At 42.9% G+C, this 24,784-nt stretch overlaps 1 protein-coding gene across 1 annotated transcript; it reads right to left on the minus strand.

Moving 5' to 3' along the window:
* Nucleotides 1-1,172: 1,172 nt before the first annotated feature.
* On the minus strand, nt 1,173-4,554 carry LOC123140767 (uncharacterized). The gene is made up of 5 exons (XM_044560054.1): nt 4,446-4,554; nt 3,843-4,084; nt 1,910-2,752; nt 1,670-1,819; nt 1,173-1,592 (listed from the first exon to the last, which is right to left on the minus strand). The coding sequence occupies exons 1-5, from the start codon at nt 4,522-4,524 to the stop codon at nt 1,254-1,256; spliced, it is 1,653 nt and encodes a 550-aa protein (XP_044415989.1). The 5' UTR covers nt 4,525-4,554; the 3' UTR covers nt 1,173-1,253.
* Between the last annotated feature and the right edge of the window lie 20,230 nt (nt 4,555-24,784).

The following is a 24,784-nucleotide window of genomic DNA, read 5'->3' on the forward strand; positions in this document are numbered from 1 at the left end:
TGAGGCCCATGCTTGATGTGTGGTGGGGCTACACAAGATAAAAAATCTTGACACTCATATTTAAAAAGGCTAAGTGCATCTTTAGTTGGTGCAGAGGTAGGGAGAGAAGTGAAAGTCTCTCCCAAATTTTAAGCAAACAAAGTCTTGTCTCAGTAGTTAAACTTGCAGTTGTGCAGCCTGACCATCCTAGTTCAATTTCTAGAATTGGCATGTGACGAGCGGGGGTTTCCCCCATTTATTGATGATCAAGATTGATGAGTGGTGTGACCACTCGTCAAGATAAAACTTGGTACTCCAAAAAAATCTTTGAGGACCAGACTTGATGTATGGTGCGACTACACTTTAAGATAAAAATTGATCATCGCGTGTGAAAAACATGTTTCCATATGCACATACATACGTGTGAAAAAACATGATCATCGCGCATTTGAAAAATATAAGCACAAAAAACATGACCGTTAAGAAAAGCCTATGTATTTGTCAAAAAGACATCACATATTTTTATAAATCCATGCAGTGAAATACGGAGTATATGTTGGTGAACCATGGAAAAAATGTCTGAAGAAAAAGAAAAACATAGATCAGGAAAAGTAAAGAAAGAAGTTAAAGATTTAAAGAAAGGAAATGAGAAAATAAAAGAAATCATTGGAAAAATAAAAAATGAACAGAACAAAAAACCCGGCTAGAACCTATCAATTGATTAAAAAAACAAGCACGCCATGCTGCTACAAAACCAACAGTCCTGGTACAACCCATTGGCCCAACAAGCCCTTATCCATTGGCCTTCTCGCGCACACATGAATCATCAGCTATTAAAAAGGACTCAAGTCATGCACGGATCTTGGTGCACCAATCAAGTGGCTGTAGCTATAGAGGTGACTGAAGCTTAGCTAATTCTTAGTAGACTGAGAATTAGCAAGTCTGATAATGAATAATTTAATCTGACACTATTAGGGAAAAGTAATGAATACAGTTCAACCGTGACTAGAATTATTACTATTACTCTCTATCTCTCCCTCTGTGTGTGTGTGTGTGTGTGTGTGTGTGTAAAATCTATGAATCTTTTATACAAGTTTCGGTACACAACTGGGTCACATCGGCTCATAGAATGTATACACCAAAATAGTAATAGTAATCAAGCACAAAACAGAACCAATTGATTAATTTAATGGCTAAACAATGAGAAATTCTGATAAATTTGAGAAAATGATGATGGCTACCTCCAATGATCATCTACAACATGGCATCAGGCATCAGTTACAAGGCTCCAGAACAAGAAACTGAACTGTGGATGGAACCTTCGGCCTGATGTAAGTTTGGATAGCCACAAGTGCTCTACGGGATTTAAGAATATTTTCCCTTCGCGTACCAAAGTAGAAGATTTCCCTTGGCCTATCTCGGGTGTCCAATATAAGCGACTCGAGCGAGGTTGCGATGTGAACGATATGGCATGCCAGCTCAATCAAGCTCTTCGTGGAGTAGAAGCCGTCGATCCTCACGTTCTTGAGCTTGCCATGGTTGTGTCCAGGCATCTCCCTTGGCTCCGAGAGATCCGTGGAAGCTGAGACATGCTCCATGCGTGGTTCCCATACCTAAAGAGATGAGATAATTATCTTTGATTAACGACACTAGACACTATTATATGTTTGTAGTATGAAACGTAACTTACATCCAAGATGAAGGTCTCCAAGGAAGGGGAAGCGCCCAAGAAAGATGCCAGAGAGAGATAATCATAGCTTAGGGAAAAGGTCCCTCTCCTGAGAATTATATTCAAATACTTGAGGTGGAGAAATTTGCTGGACATTGGTGCGTCAACCATCTGCATAAACATATACTATATGATTAATATCATTATATTCACACGCATATGGCTAGTCTATAGTCACCGGCCTCTAGTTTTAGAGCATACCTCGGATGAATATATGAGAAGGGATTGAAGGTTTGGCATGCTTGATGCAAGCTTAGCACGAATATAACCAATAACGCCAGGACAATCCATGCATACACTCTTCATTTGAGATGATGCTAGATGTGACAGTTGTACCTGCAGGGATTTACATTCCACTAATGTAAAATGGGTGAGATTTGGAGCTTTGTTCTCTATGATTCGCAGGTTCTTGCAATATAACACCTCCAGGTAGTTGAGCCTCAGAAGAAGGCAAGGTATCGCCAAGCAACTTATTTTCTCGCAATGCCTGAGTTCCAATCGCTCCAAAGCAAAAGAACTAGAAAGAAGGGAACCTAACTCATCACCTGTAATGCGCACTTGGAGTAGACTTAATATTGTCAGGCTTCTCAAGCAACCAAGGCCAACTGTGGGACGAAAGGTACATTTTGAAAGGTGAAGACGTCGAAGCGAGGCTGCATTCCCATGTGATAGAATTAAGCATGGGAATTCGTACTTGTTATTTACTGAAGATAAATAGAGCCAAAGTTCCTCAAGTACTGGTGTAATTGCCATTTGAAGCCATTTGTCAAGATACGAACGGTCTTTGGCATTGTAATCTAGAGCTCCTAGAAGCTCCAGTGTCTTTATGCCAACGCCTGAGTGCTTCTCAAGAATATGGTCAACTTTGGTAGTAAAAGCTCTTGCATCAGCGTTTCGATTCACATGTCCATCCAAACCCAATGTTTCTTCACTGAAAGTGAGCTTGGGATAGCATCTCCAGGAGAATTTGAAGGCACGAGACACACAAGCAGCCCGGGCGGCATCTCGGAGTGGCATTAGGGAATGTATATGACACCAGATGTCCTACATGCACAAACAGGGAGAAAAGTGTAACATTAGAACTATGAAGGCATACACTTAGTTCTACTGGGAAAAGAACAACGATATAACTATATATTGAGTAACATTCCACCCCCGGTGTTTTTTTTTTTTGAAAAGGAGGAAAGACCCCCGGGCTCTGCATCAGAATGATGCATGTGGCCAACCCTAGGTGCTCTATGCATGATTGATAGTGTACATTTGTGGCAGGTATATTGAGCATTGCATTTAGAAGTCTTTCCTTGTCCCAAAATGGTTGTGGGTGTGCCGATTTAGCTGCAAAAACAAGAAGCCTAGAAAAAAATTCGAAGGTGAATTCAACTTTAGTGGTATAAGCAAAATATCCACTTGTTTATATTAAGAGTATATATGGTACATATACATTATCTTAATCTTTAGACACTGGAGTGAGTTGTATGAAACAGAACCAAAATTTGTACGTACTATTGATATCTGGCAGACATAAACATTCAAATTCTAACAGTAGCAAGAATGACCTCATATCTATCGAAGGCTGATTAATCTAAGAAGTATCATAAAAAGAAAATAAGTGCATAGTGTGGTTGTTCTGGATTGGACGATGTTGGCATGTGCTAGATAGGGTTTGGCCAGGTATAGACATCACGACACTGGGCCTAGAACAGCAATGGCAACAAAGGAAGCATTTGTGGAAGATAGCTCTAGGAAATCTACCGCAGACTTTTCGTGACAAGATAAGAGATACAAGAGTCATGATAGGCAGTTATTTGTTGGGCAGATAAATCTGCTTATGCAATTGGGAGAGATACAAGAGTCATGATTGGCAGTTATTTGTTGGAGAGATAAATATGCGTATGCAACTGGAACAAGCCAAAGAATATAAGAGTGTTTACATCACTACTATAATGATGTACTCCCTCCGTCCGTCCCATAATTTAAGACGTTTTTTGACATTAGTGTAGTGTCAAAAAACATCTTACATTATGAGACGGGGGGAGTAGGAGATTGCGGTTAAGAGATCGTGTCATATAACTGTCATGGTGAAAATTTTCTCGAGACATAAGCACTCCATTAGTAGTAGTAAAAAAAGAAATACCTCTGGAAGGTGTGGGCCGTGTGGCCCTGAATAGTCCTTTGCTGGACCACCCTGAGAACTTTCATCTTCTTGGCGGGGTGTGCGATTTATGTCAGTCCGTAAATCAACCGATCCATCTGCAACATAATCTTGTTGGCGGGGTGAGCCCTTCCTCTTACCCGGCGAAGCAACTGATCCGTGAGCAACCAAACCTTGTTGGCATGGCGAGCCTTTGCTTTTGTTTCGCGAAGCAATCGATCCACCTGTAAACCACACCATGGGTGGTAATGAACAGAACAGACAGTAATAGAAAATCGTAAAAGAAAAAGGAAAAAAACGCAAGCGCATGAGTTCAATCTGTTTCAGTTTCAGTTTTAACTTGACTGCAAGAAGGCCTGACAACTTTTTTCATCAGTTTATAAGCAAGCAGAAAAGACCGTAGCTAGGTGGGCTTGATCCAGATTCAGAACACTGACAACTGAAGACGACAATTTCGTTCTAGTAAATAACTATTGCAGTTGCATGCAGGATCCCTGGCATTGCTACGGGACGAACTGCAGTGCAGAAACAGGGGGAGGACGGAAAGAAAGAAAAAGGTTGGAGGGAGCTAGGGCTGGTTCTCACCACTGGCTCTGGCTGGCTCTTGCTGTTGCTGCATGGCCACGAGCCCCTTCGGCTCCGGCTCCGGCTCCGGGAACCCCATGACGCGCTCGGTTTCGTTTCGAACCCAGTCCCGATTCACTTTTCAAGCCAACAACAAGGGCAAGGGCGAGGCGGAGATAGAACCAGCGTCGGACTCCTCTGCTGCGGGCTTCTCGGCCCCTTTGACTTCTGCGCCTCTCCGCCCGATCCAAAGGTATGGAATGGACCATTAACGGGCCACACTATGTCTCGCTTATAGCGAGACCTAGCCACTTCTTTAAGGTTTTTTTTAGACAAACATGTTTAGGGGGTGTACCGAGAGCAACTAGTTGGTGAGCGTTTCTTCGCCACCACGTGTCACGCTCTGGGCGATCTCTCCGGATTTTATTTTATTTTTATTTTTTGCACGCATTTTCGGCTTTTTATATGGTTTTTTTACTTTTGGTTTTCCACCGGTCTTTCATATCTTTTGGACCGATTTAAAAAAAAACTTTTCTTTTTGCACGAAAAACATTTTTTTTCATCCCACGAGAGGCACGCTTTTGCTTTCGCGAGAGGCACGGCCGTGCCTCCTGCAAACAAAAAAAAACTTATTTTTTGTTTTGTTCCTTCCACGAGAGGCACAGTTTTGCTTTCGCGAGAGTCACAATTGTGCTTTCGCGAGATGCACGGCCGTGCCTCTCGGAAATGAAAAAAAAATGTGTTTTCTGTTTTTTTTTCTTTCACGAGAGGCACGGTTGTGCTTTCGCGACGTGCCTCTCAGAAACGAAAAAAAACGTGTTTTCTGTTTTTTTTTTCCTTTTGCGAGAGGCATGTTTGCGCTTTCGCGAGAGACATGGCCGTGCCTCTTTCAGAAAGGGAAAAAGCGTGCTCCCGGTTTGGCTTTCCCGTCCGGTTTTTTTGTTTGGTTTTTTTCATGGAAAAAAGATCATCAAAACCTATCAACATGATATCTAATTTTGAAGATCTCGACACGAGGAATTTAATGGTCTAATGGTGAAAACGGTTCGAGATTTGGCTGCACAGTTTAAGAGATAAAACATTTTGAATAAACATATGTAAAAATGGGAAAACTCACAGGTTGCGACAAGTGGCGAGTGCGCCACTTGTCGCAACATGAGAAGGTGGGGATGATCTTTGGAAAAAGTACTTCTCAATTAGTGATTTCGAGATATAGTGGAAGACCTAGACTACGCTCGTCAAGGATGCAACAGTTGGCAGGCCCAGTAGCAAAACGAGCATAGTTTCTCATTCGTTTCTTTCAATCTGTTGTTATCTTTTCGGTTTTCTTTGCAAGGTCTTTTTTCCATTTGTTTATATTTTTGAAAAATATTTGAAATACATATATTTCGAAAGTTAAAATTAATTACTCGCTCGTCCCAAAATAAGTGACTTGACTTTATTTTGGGATGGAGGGAGTATTTTTTAAATCATGAATTTTAATTTTCTAAACACAGTGTAAAAAAAATTAGTGTAATTCGAAAAAATATTGCTGATAGCATCCAACACTATTGTGCATTTATATTTAAAAAGAGAAACCATTTTTTACAAATGTATCTGTATAAGAAAATTTATGATGTGTGCGAAAACAAGTAGACAACAAAAATGAATTAGAAAAAATGTTAAACTTGTACTTGATAATTGTTAAAAAATATTGAAAGAAATAAGATATATAAAAAAAATATAATATGCATGAAAACAATAGACATCAAAACATTTATTCAAAAATATTAATCTTATATTTGAAAATGTTAAGCACTTATTAAAAAATAGATATATACCACAAATGTACAATGTGCACCGAAAAAAGTATACATAAAAAATATATGTTTCAAAAATGCTAGCTATTCATTTTAAAAATGTCAAACATGTATATAAAATATATTCTTGATGTATACAAAAATATTGAATGTATACTGGAAAATGTTAACATGTGTTAAACAAAAAAGAAATCAATGACAATCGACAAAAAACAAAGAAAATTAATGCAAAAGAATGTGAACAGTAAAACCTGAGAAGGAAACAAAGCAAACCGAGAAAAGGAACAGAGAAACAAAGAAAACCAATGCAAAAGAATGGAATAGTAAAACCCGGGAAGGAAACAAAGAAAACCGAGAAAAGGAACAAAGAAAAAAAAAGAAGGAAAGGGCAAAAAAAATAGTAGACCCCGGAAACAAACAAAGAAAAACGAAGGAAGAAAGAATAGACCAATAAAACCAAGAAAGAAACAAGAAAACCTGCTGGAAAAACAAAAAAAAACCGTGAAGAAACAAAAGAGAAGAGAAAAGAAAAGGCCAAACAAGTACGTCGACCGTACTAGCACTGTCAGGGCTCCGCCTCCTCCTCTTCCTCCTCCAAGAAAGAAAGTTAGGGTTCGTGCCTCTCGCCGGCACCGGCGCATGTCCGCCTCGTCTCCGGTGGCCCTAGGGCCATGGAGACGCGGTGGATCCTGGCAAGGGCCGGCTGGAGGGCTCCATTTTTAGTTGTTTTTTTCAATCTTGTTAGGGTTTGTGTCCTACTCAGGAAGGCGAGACGGCGGCGGCTCCCTGAAGATGGAATAAAGGTCTCCCCGCCTAGCCCCTATACCGGCGGTGCGTCTAGCATCATTGGTGGGCATGTGAAGGTGTGTCTCCGGCAGATCTATCTTTGGTGGATTTGCTCGGATCTCGTCGTTCTTCATCTACGTTCGTGTGTCTTCGGTTTGGATCCTTCCGATCTACGTTATTTTTCATCGGCGACGGTTGCTGTTCTGGGGTGCTGGTCCTATGGAGTCTTAGCACAACAACTTCCCGACTGTCTACTACAACAAGTTGTGCCCGGCTCCGGCGATGGAGGGGCAATGACGGCGGCGCGCCTTCGACTCGCTTCGGTGCTTGTAGTCGTCGCTAGGTGGTTTACGAATCTGAATGTAATTTTTATTTTTGATATTCGTTGTACTGTCATGATTGAAGATGAATAGATTAGAAGTTTTTCCGAAAAAAGTAGGTCGACCGGCGAGTGAGCAAGGCAAGCAACATGAGCTAATGGGCTGGCCCTATATGCCCGGGCTTCTGGCAAGACAAGAGCGATACTCGCTACGAGGGAGATATAGCTCTCGCGACCAAACTGTTTGGCTCCTTGATGCTTTCCGGTTCAGGCTGGGAGACTCGTTAGATTACATTCCACTATTGAGAAAACTAACCATTGACACAATCCTGATGCAAGAAATCGATTCGCTGTGATCATACTGTACTTTTTAACCTGCCTTGCGATATGTGTCATCACACTTGCCACAAGACATCAAAACAGCATCAAGCTATATATCTATCACCACGCCCTTACTTAGCGATGACACATGATAACACATTGCTCTAGTACAAACATAATGTATATCAGCAGCCTTTCTATACTTACAATCACCCCCAAAACAATTCACACGAAAATCGTCCGACCTCCTGCGTCCAAGCTTACCATCTCGTTGTCGGACCTGGTTTACGTCAATGACATAACCAACAGTGCCTCCGCGGCCCACTGATGCCCTACGTGGAAACAAAGGAGGCCTTGTCAGCTCCACATTTGTCGCCATAGGGGTTTCATTGGAGTGGCCAGAGACGCAAAGCGTTTCGTTGTCATCCTGATCCCAGAATACCTCCACCATGACTCCTCTTCGGTGCTCCTCCGTCTCGGTTCCAGGAATGCCCACAAAACGAGCCCTCTTTGGTATATGCATTCCCAACGTTCATGAAATCAGAGAGATGTTCACAATGGCGTAAATAAAGACTAGAGGGATCTCCACATATGCAAATTATCGACATTGGATGTCAGCTATCTGCATCTCAGAGAAGTTATCTTTCATGTCCATAGGTTTTTTATGTTCTTAGGATTAGTGAGGGCAAACCTGAATTGTTGCTCCGGACGATAGGTTTAGAGTCGCCAGTATCCCTTCGGTGGACAAGCTCTCCAACTCGGCTTGCTTTGCAATGTTCAGGAAGACTTCTTCAAGTGTTGTGAGACCAAGCTGAATATCTGATATCCCGAATTCCCTTTCTCTGTCTTGGAGTTCCCCGAAGAACCTCAATTGGTAAAAAGTACTATTGTGTCAAAAATTTAGCTAATGATGTGCATGGTGTCAAAATGTTTCCGTCAGAAGTGTTTTTTTCTCATGGGGGATGAAAAACGTTAAGAATGTCCTGCTTTCTTCTTTCGGGTCCACATCAAGCCTCTGTTTCAAGAACATTTGTTGTGTTTTACATCTCCACATAATAAGAGAAACAATTCCGAATGGTATTTAGTTTAAGGATGAGAGACATACTCCCTTGAAGAACCGTTTGATGGATTCTATGTTAGGATTAACTGGGGCCTATGCATCACCGTTGATGTTAGGGCTTTGTGCATGACCGGTTCCCAAGAAATTCACATTAGCGATATACTCAATTCCAAATTTCGACTTCAGCCTTATTGAAGTGCAGATACGCTGCAGTTCCCCCTTTGCCAAGATTGCAATTCGGTCACTTAAGATGTCAGCTTCCTCCATTGAGTGTGTGGTCAAGACAATAGCTCTTGCCTTCTTTGCCTCCTCGATGATGTCCCAGACATGCCTCCTTGTATACCGTTAAACGTATATGTGTGGCTCCTACAGCCTCCAAACCTAAATTGCATACCGTTAAACGTTGTGATTAATCAATAAAGTTGAGTGTGTTTGGACTCAAAAAAACAAACGAGGCGACCCAAGCTATGCATCGCAAAAATCACTGGTCAAGGGTTGTCTTTTGCAAAGGTCGCTCCCACCTTCTTAAGTTCTGACAAGTAACGAGTTTTCCTTTTTTTCATAGATTTATTTGTTTGAAATATTCTATCTCTTGAACTGTTCATCCAAATATTGAAGCGTTTTCACCTTTGGATTTCTCGTTTTTGAGATCTTCAAAATTAGATCTCATGTTAATAGGTTTCGACGAACTTTTTTTCCACGAAAAAACCAGAAACAAAAAGAAATTCCAAAAATTAAAATGGCAACCAAAATAAGAATACAAATACCGAAAGTAGCATGTTTTCCTCGATGGCTTTTATCTGTTTTCTTAGTTTTTCTTCCTTTTTTCCATTTCTTCGGGTTTTTTGTTTCTTTCTTACAGGTTTTTTCATTTCCTTTTTTGTTTTTTTGTCTTCTAACACATGTCTACATTTTTGTGCATATCGTACATATTTCGTACACATCAGGAACTTTTTTAATACACGGTTAAAATTTTCAAATAAATTATTCAGCATTTTCTCATATAAATTTTTTATCTCTATTTTTTCATACACGTATTACATTTTTATACACATTCTAAAAAATACGTACATCTTTTTTTTCTAATAGTATATGTTTTGATTTTTTTCAAATACACGTTGAAACATTTTTAAATGATACAAAACAATTTTAAAACTATGAGAGCATTTTTTACTTTGTATAAACATATTTTAAAGATTGAAAAGATAATTTTGAATGCGTGTTTTTCTGAAATGTAAAATACATTTTTAAATGGTCCGAAATTTATTTTTTTGGATTACACAATTTTTTAAACATTAAAAAAATGTCATATGAATATTTTTTCAAATGCCACTAACGTTTTTGATTGCTATCACCATTTTTAAAAGTTACACTAAAAAACATTTGCACTATGTTAACATTTTTTAATTCACGGTGAACATTTTGTAAAATATTAATTAAAATCACGTTTTTTGGAATATTTCTATTTTATAATATTTTCGAATATACAAACAAAATTTTAAATACAAACGTGCTAGGAAGGTATGGATGGGCCATTAACTGGTTGGTTCCTTGATGTTTTGTGGTGCAGGCTGGGAGGTTACCAGATCACCAGATACAATCCACTCTTGAGAAAAGTAACCATTGATACAATCCCGAAGCAAGAAATCAACTCGATGTAATAACATAATATACTTTTCAACCTACCCTACAATATGTGTCATCACACTTGCCACAAGATAAAAACGACATCATCTTCCATCTACTATTAATTACCAAGCCCTTAATTAACAATGGCAAACAGGATACCAGAATGCTCTAGTACAAACATAATGTACATTAGCAGCCTTTCTATACTTACAATCACCCTTGAGATAATTCACACGAAAATCAATCGACCTCCTGCGTTCAAGCTCATCATCTTGTTGTTGGGACCTGGTTTTCGTCAATGACGTACCCTACGGGGCCTCCGCGGCCGACCGACGCCCTGCGCGAAAGCGAAGGAGGCCTTGTCAGCTCCACGTTTGCCGGCACAAGAGTTGTTGGAAATATGCCCTAGAGGCAATAATAAAATGGTTATTATTATATTTTCTTGTTCATGATAATTGTCTATTGTTCATGCTATAATTGTGTTATCCGGAAATTGTAATACATGTGTGAATACATAGACCATAACATGTCCCTAGTGAGTCTCTAGTTGACTAGCTCGTTGATCAATAGATGGTTACGGTTTCCTGACCATGGACATTGGATGTCATTGATAACGGGAGAATGATGTGATGGACAAGACTCAATCCTAAGCATAGCACAAGATCGTGTAGTTCGTTTGCTAGAGCTTTTCTAATGTCAAGTATCATTTCCTTAGACCATGAGATCGTGTAACTCCCGGATACTGTAGGAGTGCTTTGAGTGTATCAACTGTCACAACGTAACTGGGTGGCTATAAAGGTATACTACAGGTATCTCCAAAAGTGTCTGTTGGGTTGACACAGATGAGACTGGGATTTGTCACTCCGTATGACGGAGAGGTATCTCTGGGCCCACTCGGTAATGCATCATCATAATGAGCTCAATGTGACCAAGTGGTTGGTCACGGGATAATGCATTACGGTACGAGTAAAGTGACTTGCCGGTAACGAGATTGAACGAGGTATTGGGATACCGACGATCGAATCTCGGGCAAGTAACGTACCGATTGACAAAGGGAGTTGTATACGGGATTGCTTGAATCCTTGACATCGTGGTTCATCCGATGAGATCATCGTGGAACATGTGGGATCCAACATGGGTATCCAGATCCCGCTGTTGGTTATTGGCCGGAGAGCTGTCTCGGTCATGTCTGCATGATTCCCGAACCCGTAGGGTCTACACACTTAAGGTTCAGTGAGGCTAGGGTTATTAGGAAGACTTGTAAGTGATTACTGAATGTTGTTCGGAGTCCCGGATGAGATCCCAGATGTCATGAGGAGTTCCGGAATGGTCCGGAGGTGAAGATTTATATATGGGAAATTGTCATACGGTCACCGGAAAAGTTCGGGGGCATATCGGTATTGTACCGGGGCCACCGGAGGGGTTCCGGGGGTCCACCGGGAGGGGCCACCTCTCTCGGAGGGCCTCATGGGCCTAGTGGGCAGGGAACCAGCCCCTGGAGGGTTGGGCGCATCCCCCTTGGGCCCATGCACCTAGGGTTGGGGGGGAACCCTAGAGGGAGCGCCCCCCTTGCTTGGGGGGCAAGCCCCCTCCCCTTGGCCGCCCCCCCCCTCTAGATCTCATCTAGAGGGGGCCGGCCCCCTTCCCCCTTCCCCCTTCCCCCTTCCCCTATAAATAGAGGGGCGAGAGGAGGGCTGCACACCACATCCAAGGCGCAACCCCTCCCCTCCCCAACACCTCTCCTCCTCCGTTAAGAACTTGGCGAAGCCCTGCCGGAGTACTGCCTCTCCACCACCACCACGCCGTCGTGCTGCTGTTGGAGCTCTCTTCCTCAACCTCTCCCTCCTCCTTGCCGGATCAAGGCGCGGGAGACGTCTCCGCTCCGTACGTGTGTTGAACGCAGAGGTGCCGTCCGTTCGGCGCTACGATCATCGGTGATTTGGATCACGACGAGTACGACTCCATCAACCCCGTTCTCTTAAACGCTTCCGCTCGCGATCTACAAGGGTATGTAGATGCACTCCTCTCTCTCGTTGCTAGATGACTCCATAGATTGATCTTGGTGATGCTTAGAATTTTTTTATTTTCTGCAATGATCCCCAACAGTGGCATCAGAGCTAGGTCTATGCGTAGTTTCTATGCACGAGTAGAACACAATTTTGTTGTGGCCGTAGATGTTGTCAATTTATGTGCCACTACTAGTCTTATCTTGTTTCGGTGGCATCGTGGGATGAAGCGGCCCGGACCGACCTTACACGTACGCTTACGTGAGACAGATTCCACCGACTGGCATGCACTAGTTGCATAAGGTGGCTAGTGGGTGTCTGCCTCTCCCACTTTAGTTGGATCAGATTCGATGAAAAGGGTCCTTATGAAGGGTAAATAGAAATTGGCATATCACGTTGTGGTTTTGGCGTAGGTAAGAAACGTTCTTGCTAGAACCCTGTTGCAGCCACGTAAAAACATGCAACAACAATTAGAGGACGTCTAACTTGTTTTTGCAGCATATGCCTTGTGATGTGATATGGCCAAAAGGATGTGATGAATGATATATATGTGATTATGAGATTGATCATGTTCTTGTAATAGGAATCACGACTTGCATGTCGATGAGTATGACAACCGGCAGGAGCCATAGGAGTTGTCTTAATTATTGTATGACCTGCGTGTCATTGAATAACGCCATGTAATTACTTTACTTTATTGCTAAACCATTAGCCATAGTAGTAGAAGTAATCGTTGGCGCGACAACTTCATGAAGACACAATGATGGAGATCATGATGATGGAGATCATGGTGTCATGGCGGTGACGATGATGATCATGGCGCCCTGAAGATGGAGATCAAAAGGAGCAAAATGATATTGTCCATATCATGTCACTATTTGATTGCATGTGATTTTTATCATGTTTTTGCATCTTATTTGCTTAGAACGACGGTAGTAAATAAGATGATCCCTCATAATAATTTCAAGAAAGTGTTTCCCCTAACTATACGCCGTTGCGAAAGTTCGTTGTTTCGAAGCACCACGTGATGATCGGGTGTGATAGATTCTAACGTTCACATACAACGGGTGTAAGCCAGATTTACACATGTAAAACACTTAGGTTGACTTGACGAGCCTAGCATGTACAGACATGGCCTCGGAACACAAGAGACCGAAAGGTCGAACATGAGTCGTATAGAAGATACAATCAACATGAAGATGTTCACCGATGATGACTTGTCCGTCTCACGTGATGATCGGACACGGCCTAGTTGACTCGGATCATGTACCACTTAGATGACTAGAGGGATGTCTATCTGAGTGGGAGTTCATTAAATAATTTGATTAGATGAACCTAATTATCATGAACTTAGTCTAAAAACCTTTTGCAAAATGTCTTGTAGATCAAATGGCCAACGCTCATGTCAACCTCAACTTCAACGCATTCCTGGAGAAAACCAAGCTGAAAGACGATGGTAGCAACTATACAGACTCGGTCCGGAACTTGAGGATCATCCTCATAGCTGCCAAGAAAGCATATGTCCTAGAAGCATCGCTAGGTGATGTACCCACCCCAGCGAACCAAGACATTATGAACGCTTGGCAGTCGCGTGTTGATGATTACTCCCTCGTTCAGTGTGACATGCTTTACAGCTTAGAACCGGGGCTCCAAAAGCGTTTTGAGCAACACGGAGCATATGAGATGTTCCAGGAGCTGAAAATGGTTTTCCAAGCTCATGCCCGGGTCGAGAGATATGAAGTCTCCGACAAGTTCTACAGTTGTAAGATGGAGGAAAATAGTTCTGTCAGCGAGCACATACTCAAAATGTCTAGGTTGCACAACCGCTTGTCCCAGCTAGACATTAACCTCCCGGATGAGGCAGTCATTGACAGAATCCTTCAGTCGCTCCCACCTAGCTACAAGAGCTTTGTGATGAACTACAATATGCAGGGGATGGTGAAAACTATTCCTGAGGTATTTTCAATGCTGAAATCAGCAGAGGTAGAAATAAAAAAGGAACATCAAGTGTTGATGGTCAATAAAACCACTAGTTTCAAGAAAGGCAAGGGTAAGAAGAACTTCAAGAAGGATGGCAAGGGAGTTGCCGCGCCCGGTAAACCAGTTGCCGGGAAGAAGCCAAAGCACGGACCCAAACCTGAGACTAAGTGCTTTTATTGCAAGGGGAACGGTCACTAGAAGCGGAACTGCCCCAAGTACTTAGCAGACAAGAAGGCCAGCAACACCAAAGGTATATATGATATACATGTTATTGATGTGTACCTTACCAGTACTCGTAGTAGCTCCTGGGTATTTGATACCGGTGCGGTTGCCCATATTTGTAACTCAAAATAGGAGCTGCGGAATAAGCCAAGACTGGCGAAGGACGAGGTGACGATGCGCGTCGGGAATGGTTCCAAGGTCGATGTGATCACCGTCGGCATGCTACCTCTACATTTACCTACGGGATTAGTTTTAAACCTCAATAATTGTTATTTAGTGCCAGCTTTGAGCATGAACATTGTATCTGGATCTCGTTTAATACGAGATGGCTACTCATTTAAATCCGAGAATAATGGTTGTTCTATTTATATGATAGATATGTTTTATGGTCATGCCCCGCTGGTCAATGGTTTATTCTTAATGAATCTCGAACGTGATGTTACACATATTCATATTGTGAATACCAAAAGATGTAAGATTGATAATGATAGTCCCACATATCTGTGGCACTGCCGCCTTGGTCACATTGGTGTCAAACGCATGAAGAAGCTCCATACGGATGGACTTTTGGAATATCTTGATTTTGAATCATTTGACACATGCGAACCATGCCTCATGGGCAAAATGACCAAGACTCCGTTCTCCGGAACAATGGAGCGAGCAACCAACTTATTGGAAATTATACATACTGATGTGTGCGGTCCAATGAGCGTTGAGGCTCGCGGTGGCTATCGTTATGTTCTCACCCTCACTGATGACTTAAGTAGATATGGGTATGTCTACTTAATGAAGCACAAGTCTGAGACCTTTGAAAAGTTCAAAGAATTTCAAAATGAGGTAGAAAATCAACGTGACAGAAAAATAAAGTTCTTATGATCAGATCATGGGGGAGAATATTTAAGTCACGAGTTTGGTACGCACTTAAGGAAATGTGGAATTGTTTCACAACTTACGCCGCCTGGAACACCTCAGCGTAACGGTGTGTCCGAACGTCGTAGTCGCACTCTATTGGATATGGTGTGGTCTATGATGTCACTTACCGATTTACCGCTATCATTTTGGGGATACGCTTTAGAGACAGCTACATTCACTTTAAATAGGGCACCGTCTAAATCCATTGAGACGACACCGTATGAATTATGGTTTGGAAAGAAACCTAAGCTGTCGTTTCTAAAAGTTTGGGGATGCGATGCTTATGTCAAGAAACTTCAACCTGAGAAGCTCGAACGCAAGTCGGAAAAATGCGTCTTCATAGGATACCCTAAGGAAACCATTGGGTATACCTTCTACCTCAGATCCGAAGGCAAGATTTTCGTTGCTAAGAACGGGTCCTTCCTGGAGAAAGAGTTTCTCTCGAAAGAAGTAAGTAGGAGGAAAGTGGAACTTGATGAAGTACTACCTCTTGAATCGGTGAGTAGCGAAACTCAGGAAGATGTTCCTGTGGTGCCTGCATCGACTGGAGAGGAAGTTAATGATGATGATCAAGGTACTTCGGATCAAGTTACTACTGAACTTCGTAGGTACACAAGGACACGTTCCACACCAGAATGGTATGGCAACCCTGTCCTGGAAATCATGTTGTTAGACAACGGTGAACCTTCGAACTATGAAGAAGCGATGGCGGGCCCAGATTCCAACAAATGGCTTGAAGCCATGCAATCCGAGATAGGATCCATGTATGAAAACAAAGTATGGACTTTGACAGACTTGCCCGATGATCGGCGAGCAATAGAAAACAAATGGATCTTTAAGAAGAAAACGGACGCGGATGGTAATGTTACCATCTATAAGGCTCGACTTGTCGCTAAGGGTTATCGACAAGTTCAAGGGGTTGACTACGATGAGACTTTCTCTCCCGTAGCGAAGCTGAAGTCCGTCCGAATCATGTTAGCAATTGCCGCATACTATGTTTATGAGATATGCCAAGTGGATGTCAAAACGGCATTCCTTAACGGCTATCTTAAGGAAGAATTGTATATGATGCAACCAGAAGGTTTTGTCGATCCTAAGAATGCTAACAAGGTATGCAAGCTCCAGCGATCCATCTATGGGTTGGTGCAAGCATCTCGGAGTTGGAACATTCGCTTTGATGAGATGATCAAAGCGTTTGGGTTTATGCAGACTTATGGAGAAGCTTGTGTCTATAGGAAAGTGAGTGGGAGCTCTGTAGCATTTCTCATATTATATGTGGATGACATACTTTTGATGGGAAATGATATAGAATGTTTGGACAACATAAAGGCCTACTTGAATAACTGTTTTTCAATGAAGGACTTTGGAGAAGTTGCTTATATATTAGGCATCAAGATCTATAGAGATAGATCGAGACGCCTCATAGGTCTTTCACAAAGCACATACCTTGATAAGATATTGAAGAAGTTCAATATGGATCAGTCCAAGAAGGGGTTCTTGCCTGTGTTGCAAGGTATGAAATTGAGCTCGGCTCAATGCCCGACCACGACAGAAGATAGAGAAAAGATGAGTGTCATCCCCTATGCCTCGGCCATAGGGTCTATTATGTATGCCTTGTTGTGTACCAGACCTGATGTAAACCTTGACGTAAGTTTGGTAGGAAGGTACCAAAGTAATCCCGGCATGGAACACTGGACAGCGGTCAAGAATATCCTGAAGTACCTGAAAAGGACTAAGGATATGTTTCTCGTTTATGGAGGTGACGAAGAGCTTGTCATAAAGGGTTACGTCGACACTAGCTTCGACACAGATCTGGATGACTCTAAGTCACAAACCGGATACGTGTATATTTTGAATGGTGGGGTAGTAAGCTAGTGCAGTTGCAAGCAAAGCATCGTGGCGGGATCTACATGTGAAGCGGAATACATGGCAGCCTCGGAGGCAGCACATGAAGCAATCTGGATGAAGGAGTTCATTACCGACCTAGGAGTTATTCCCAATGCGTCGGGGCCGATGACTCTCTTCTGTGACAACACTGGAGCCATTGCCCTTGCCAAGGAGCCCAGGTTTCACAAGAAGACCAGGCACATCAAGTGTCACTTCAACTCTATTCGTGAAAATGTTCAAGATGGAGACATAGATATTTGCAAAGTGCATACGGATCTGAATGTCGCAGATCCGTTGACTAAACCTCTTCCGCGAGCAAAACATGATCAACACCAGAACTTTATGGGTGTTCGATTCATCACAGTGTAACTAGATTATTGACTCTAGTGCAAGTGGGAGATTGTTGGAAATATGCCCTAGAGGCAATAATAAAATGGTTATTATTATATTTCCTTGTTCATGATAATTGTCTATTGTTCATGCTATAATTGTGTTATCCGTAAATTGTAATACATGTATGAATACATAGACCACAACATGTCCCTAGTGTGTCTCTAGTTGACTAGCTCGTTGATCAATGGATGGTTACGATTTCCTGACCATGGACATTGGATGTCATTGATAACGGGATCACATCATTGCGAGAATAATGTGATGGACAAGACCCAATCCTAAGCATAGCACAAGATCGTGTAGTTCGTTTGCTAGAGCTTTTCTAATGTCAAGTATCATTTCCTTAGACCATGAGATCGTGTAACTCCCGGATACCGTAGGAGTGCTTTGGGTGTACCAACCGTCACAATGTAACTGGGTGGCTATAAAGGTATACTACAGGTATCTCCGAAAGTGTCTGTTGGGTTGACACGGATCAAGACTGGGATTTGTCACTCCGTATGACGGAGAGGTATCTCTAGGCCCACTCGGTAATGCATCATCATAATGAGCTCAATGTGACCAAGTGGTTGGTCATGGGATCATGCATTACGGTACGAGTAAAGTGACTTTCCGGTAACGAGATTGAACGAGGTATTGGGATACCGACGATCGAATCTCGGGCAAGTAACGTACCGATTGACAAAGGGAATTGTATACGGGATTGCTTGAATTCTTAACATCGTGGTTCATCCGATGAGATCATCGTGGAACATGTGGGAGACAACATGGGTATCTAGATCCCGTTGTTGGTTATTGGCCGGAGAGCTGTCTCGGTCATGTCTGCATGATTCTCGAACCCGTAGGGTCTACACACTTAAGGTTCAGTGACGCTAGGGTTATTAGGAAGACTTGTAAGTGATCACCGAATGTTGTTCGGAGTCCCATATGAGATCCCGGATGTCACGAGGAGTTCCGAAATGGTCCGGAGGTGAAGATTTATATATGGGAAGTTGTCATACGGTCACCGGAAAGGTTCGAGGGCATATCGGTATTGTACCGGGGCCACCGGAGGGTTCCGGGGGTCCATCGGGAGGGCCACCTTTCTCGGAGGGCCTCATGGGCCGTAGTGGGCAGGGAACCAGCCCCTGGAGGGCTGGGCGCATCCCCCCTTTGGCCCACGTGCCTAGGGTTGGGGGGAACCCTAGAGGGGGCGCCCTCCCCCCCTTGCTTGGGGGGCAAGCCCCCTCCCCTTGGCCGCCCCCCCCCCTCTAGATCTCATCTAGAGGGGGCCGGCCCCCTTCCCCCTTCCCCTATAAATAGAGGGGCGAGGGGAGGACTCCACACCACATCCAAGGCGCAGCCCCTCCCCTCCCCAACACCTCTCCTCCTCCGTTAAGAGCTTGGCGAAGCTCTGCCGGAGTACTGCCTCTCCACCACCACCATGCCATCGTGCTGCTGTTGGAGCTCTCTTCCTCAACCTCTCCCTCCTCCTTGCTGGATCAATGCGCGGGAGACGTCTCTACTCCGTACGTGTGTTGAACGCGGAGGTGCCGTCCGTTCGGCGCTAGGATCATCGGTGATTTGGATCACGACGAGTACGACTCCATCAACCCCGTTCTCTTGAACGCTTCCGCTCGCGATCTACAAGGGTATGTAGATGCATTCCTCTCTCTCATTGCTAGATGACTCCATAGATTGACCTTGGTGATGCATAGAAAATTTATATTTTCTGCAACGATCCCCAACAGGGGTTTCATCAGAGTGTCCAGAGACGCAGAGCGTTCCGTTGTCATCCTGGTCCCAGAACACCTCCACCATGACTCCTCTTGGATGCTCCTCTGTCTCGGTTCCAGGAATGCCCACGGAACGCGCCCCCTTGGGTATCTGCATTCACAAAGTTGGCGAATTCAGAGAGATGTTCACAATTGGCTAAATAAAGACTAGAGGGATCTCCACTATATGATGCTAGATGTCAGCTATCTGCATCTCAGACAAGTTATCTTTCATGTTCCCAGGTGCAGTTATGTTCCTAGGATTAGTGAGGGCAAACCTGAATTGATGCTCCAGATGAAAGACTCAGAGTCACTAGTGTCCCTTCGGCGGTAGAGCTCTCCAACTCGGCTTGCTTTGCAATGTTCAGGAAGACTTCTTCAAGTGTCGTAAGACCAAGCTGAATGTCTGATATCCCGAATGAAGGAAATATGCCCTAGAGGCAATTATAAAGTTATTATTTATTTCCTTATTTCATGATAAATGTTTATTATTCATGCTAGAATTGTATTAACCGGAAACATAATACATGTGTGAATACATAGACAAACTGAGTGTCACTAGTATGCCTTACTTGACTAGCTCATTAATCAAAGATGATTATGTTTCCTAGCCATGGACAAAGAGTTGTCATTTGATTAACGAGATCACATCATTAGGAGAATGATGTGATTGACTTGACCCATTCCGTTAGCATAGCACCCGATCGTTTAGTATATTGCTATTGATTTCTTCATGACGTATACACGTTCCTGTGACTATGAGATTATGCAACTCCCGTTTACCGGAGGAACACTTTGTGTGCTACCAAATGTCACAATGTAACGGGGTGATTATAAAGGTGCTCTACAGGTGTCTCCAAAGGTACTTGTTGGGTTGGCGTATTTCAAGATTAGGATTTGTCACTCCGATTGTCGGAGAGGTATCTCTGGGCCCTCTCGGTAATGCACGTCACTTAAGCCTTGCAAGCATTGCAACTAATGTGTTAGTTGCGAGATGATGTATTACGAAACGAGTAAAGAGACTTGCCGGTAACGAGATTGAACTAGGTATTGAGATACCTACGATTGAATCTCGGGCAAGTAACATACCAATGACAAAGGGAACAACGTATGTTGTTATGCGGTCTGACCGATAAAGATCTTCGTAGAATATGTGGGAACCAATATGAGCATCCAGGTTCCGCTATTGGTTATTGACCGGAGACGTGTCTCGGTCATGTCTACATTGTTCTCGAACCCGTAGGGTCCGCACGCTTAAGGTTTCGATGATATTTAAATTATGAGTTTATGAGTTTTGATGTATCGAAGGAGTTCGGAGTCCCGGATGAGATCAGGGACATGACGAGGAGTCTCAAAATGGCCGAGACGTAAAGATTGATATATTGGATAACTATATTCGGAGTTCGGAAAGGTTCCGAGTGATTCAGGTATTTTTCGGAGTACCGAAGAGTTACGGAATTCGCCGAGGAGTATATGGGCCTTATTGGGCTTTAGGGGAAAGAGAGAGGAGAGGCTGGGCGCCCCCCAAGGCCTAGTCCGAATTGGACTAGGGGGAGGGGCTGCGCCCCCTCCTTCCGTCTCTTCTCTTCCCCCTTTCCTTGACTCCTACTCCTACTACTTGGAAGGGGGGAATCCTACTCCCGGTGGGAGTAGGACTCCCCATGGCGCGCCCCCTCCTAGGCCGGCCGCCCCTCCCCCTTGCTACTTTATATACGGGGCAGGGGGCACCTCTAGACACAAAAACAATTGATCCCTTGGATCTCTTAGCCGTGTGCGGTGCCCCCCTCCACCATAGTCCACCTTGATAATATCGTAGCGGTGCTTAGGCGAAGCCCTGCAACGGTAGAACATCAAGATCGTCACCACGCCGTCGTGCTGACGGAACTCTCCCTTGACACTCGACTAGATCGGAGTTCGAGGGACGTCATCGAGCTGAACGTGTGCTAGAACTCGGAGGTGCCGTAGTTTCGGTGCTTGATCGGTCGGGCCGTGAAGACGTACGACTACATCAACCGCGTTGTTCTAACACTTTCGCTTTTGGTCTACGAGGGTACGTAGACAACACTCTCCCCTCTCGTTGCTATGCATCACCATGATCTTGCGTGTGCGTAGGAATTTTTTTGAAATTACTACGTTCCCCAACAGTGGCATCCAAGCCTGGTTTTATGCGTAGATGTCATATGCACGAGTAGAACACAAGTGAGTTGTGGGCGATATAAGTCATACTGCTTACCAGCATGTCATACTTTGGTTCGGCGGTATTGTTGGATGAAGCGGCCCGGACCGACATTACGCGTACGCTTACGCGAGACTGGTTCTACCGACGTGCTTTGCACATAGGTGGCTGGCGGGTGTCTGTTTCTCCAATGTTAGTTGAACCGAGTGTGGCTACGCCGGTCCTTGCAAAGGTTAAAACAGCACTAACTTGACAAACTATCATTGTGGTTTTGATGCGTAGGTAAGAACGGTTCTTGCTCAGCCTGTAGCAGCCACGTAAAACTTGCAACAACAAAGTAGAGGACGTCTAACTTGTTTTTGTAGGGCATGTTGTGATGTGATATGGTCAAGACGTGATGCTATATTTTATTGTATGAGATGATCATGTTTTGTAACCGAAGTTATCGGCAACTGGCAGGAGCCATATGGTTGTCGCTTTATTTTATTAAATGAAAACGCCCTGTAATTGCTTTACTTTATCACTAAACGGTAGCGATAGTCGTAGAAGCAATAGATGGCGTAACGACAATGATGCTACGATGGAGATCAAGGTGTCGCGCCGGTGACGATGGTGATCACGACGGTGCTTCGGAGATGGAGATCACAAGCACAAGATGATGATGGCCATATCATATCACTTATATTGATTGCATGTGATGTTTATCCTTTATGCATCTTATCTTGCTTTGATTGACGGTAGAATTTTAAGATGATCTCTCACTAAATTATCAAGAAGTGTTCTCGCTGAGTATGCACCGTTGCGAAAGTTCTTCGTGCTGAGACACCACGTGATGATCGGGTGTGATAGGCTCTACGTTCAAATACAACGGGTGCAAAACAGTTGCACACGCGGAATACTCAGGTTAAACTTGGCGTGCCTAGCATATACAGATATGGCCTCAGAACACGGAGACCGAAAGGTCAAACGTGAATCATATAGTAGATATGATCAACATAGTGATGTTCACCATTGAAAACTACTCCATCTCACGTGATGATCGGACATGGTTTAGTTGATTTGGATCACGTGATCACTTAGATGACTGGAGAGATGTCTGTCTAAGTGAGAGTTCTTAAGTAATATGATTAATTGAACTTAATTTGTCATGAACTTAGTCCTGGTAGTATTTTGCAAATTATGTTGTAGATCAATAGCTCGCGTTGTTGCTTTCATATGTTTATTTTGATATATTCCTAGAGAAAACTGTGTTGAAAGATGTTTGTAGCAATGATGCGGATTGGATCCGTGATCTAAGGTTTATCCTCATTGCTGCATAGAAGAATTATGTCCTTGATGCACCGCTAGGTGACAAACCTATTGCAAGAGCAGATGCAGACGTTATGAACGTTTGGCTAGCTCAAAATGATGACTACTTGATAGTTTAGTCCACCATGCTTAAACGGCTTAGAATCATGACTTCAAAGACGTTTTGAACGTCATGGACCATATGAGATGTTCCAGGAGTTGAAGTTAATATTTCCAGCAAATACCCGAGTTGAGAGATATGAAGTCTCTAACAAGTTCTATAGCTAAAAGATGGAGGAGAATCGCTCAACTAGTGAGCATGTGCTCAGATTGTCTGGGTACTTCAATCGCTTGAATCAAGTGGGAGTTAATCTTCCATATAAGATAGTGATTGACAGAATTCTCTAGTCACCATCACTAAGTTACTAGAACTTCGTGATGAACTATAGTATGCAAGGGATGACGAAAACGATTCCCGAGCTCTTCGTGATGTTGAAATCGACGAAGGTAGAAATCAAGAAAGAGCATCAAGTGTTGATGATTGACAAGACCACTAGTTTCAAGAAAAGGGCAAAGGGAAAGAAAGGGAAACTTCAAGTAGAATGGCAAACAAGTTGTCACTCCCGTGAAGAAGACCAAAGCTGGACCAAAGCCTGAAACTTAGTGCTTACACTGCAAAGGAAATGGTCACTGGAAGCGGAAATGCCCTGAATATTTGGTGGATAAGAAGGATGGCAAAGTAAACAAGGGTATATTTGATATACAGGTTATTAATGTGTGCCTTACTAGTGTTTATAGTAGCCCCTGAGTATTTGATACTTGTTCGGTTGCTAAGATTAGTAACTCGAAACAAGAGTTACAGAATAAACAGAAACTAGTTGAGGGTGAAGTGATGATGTGTGTTGGAAGTGGTTCCAACATTGATACGATCATCATCGCACACTCCCTATACTTTCGGGATTAGTGTTGAACCTAAATAAATGTTATTTGGCATTTGCGTTGAGCATGAATATGATTTGATCATGTTTATTGCAATACGGTTATTCATTTAAAATCAGAGAATAATTGTTGTTCTGTTTAAATGAATAAAACCTTTGATGGTCATACACCCAATAAAAATAGTTTGTTGGATCTCGATCGTAGTGATACACATATTCATAATATTGATGCCAAAAGATGCAAAGTTGATAATGATAGTGCAACTTATTTGTGGCAATGCCGTTTGGGTCATATCGGTGTAAAGCGCATGAAGAAACTCCATAAAGATGGATATTTGGAATCTCTTGGTTATGAATCATTTGATGCTTGCGAACCGTGCCTTTTGGGAAAGATGACTAAAACTCCATTCTCCGGAACAATGGAACGAGCTACTGACTTATTGGAAATAATACATACCGATGTATGCGATCCGATGAGTGTTAAGTCTCGCGGCGTGTATCGTTATTTTCTGACCTTCACAGATGATTTGAGCAGATATGGGTATATCTACTTGATGAAACATAAGTCTGAAACATTTGAAAAGTTCAAAGAATTTCAGAGTGAAGTGGAAAATCATCGTAACAAGAAAAATAAAGTTTATACGATCTGATCGTGGAGACGAATATTTGAGTTACAAGTTTGGTCTTCATTTGAAACAACGTGAAATAGTTTCGCAACTCACGCCACCTGGAACACCACAATGTAATGGTGTGTCCGAACGTCGTAATCGTACTTTACTAGATATAGTGCGATCTATGATATCTCTTATCGGTTTACCACTACCGTTTTGGGGTTATGCATTAGAGACAGCTGCATTCACGTTTAATAGGGCACCATCTAAATCCGTTGAG

The sequence above is a fragment of the Triticum aestivum genome, chromosome 1B (genome assembly GCF_018294505.1).
Source record: "Triticum aestivum cultivar Chinese Spring chromosome 1B, IWGSC CS RefSeq v2.1, whole genome shotgun sequence".
NCBI classification, from domain to species: Eukaryota; Viridiplantae; Streptophyta; class Magnoliopsida; order Poales; family Poaceae; genus Triticum; species Triticum aestivum.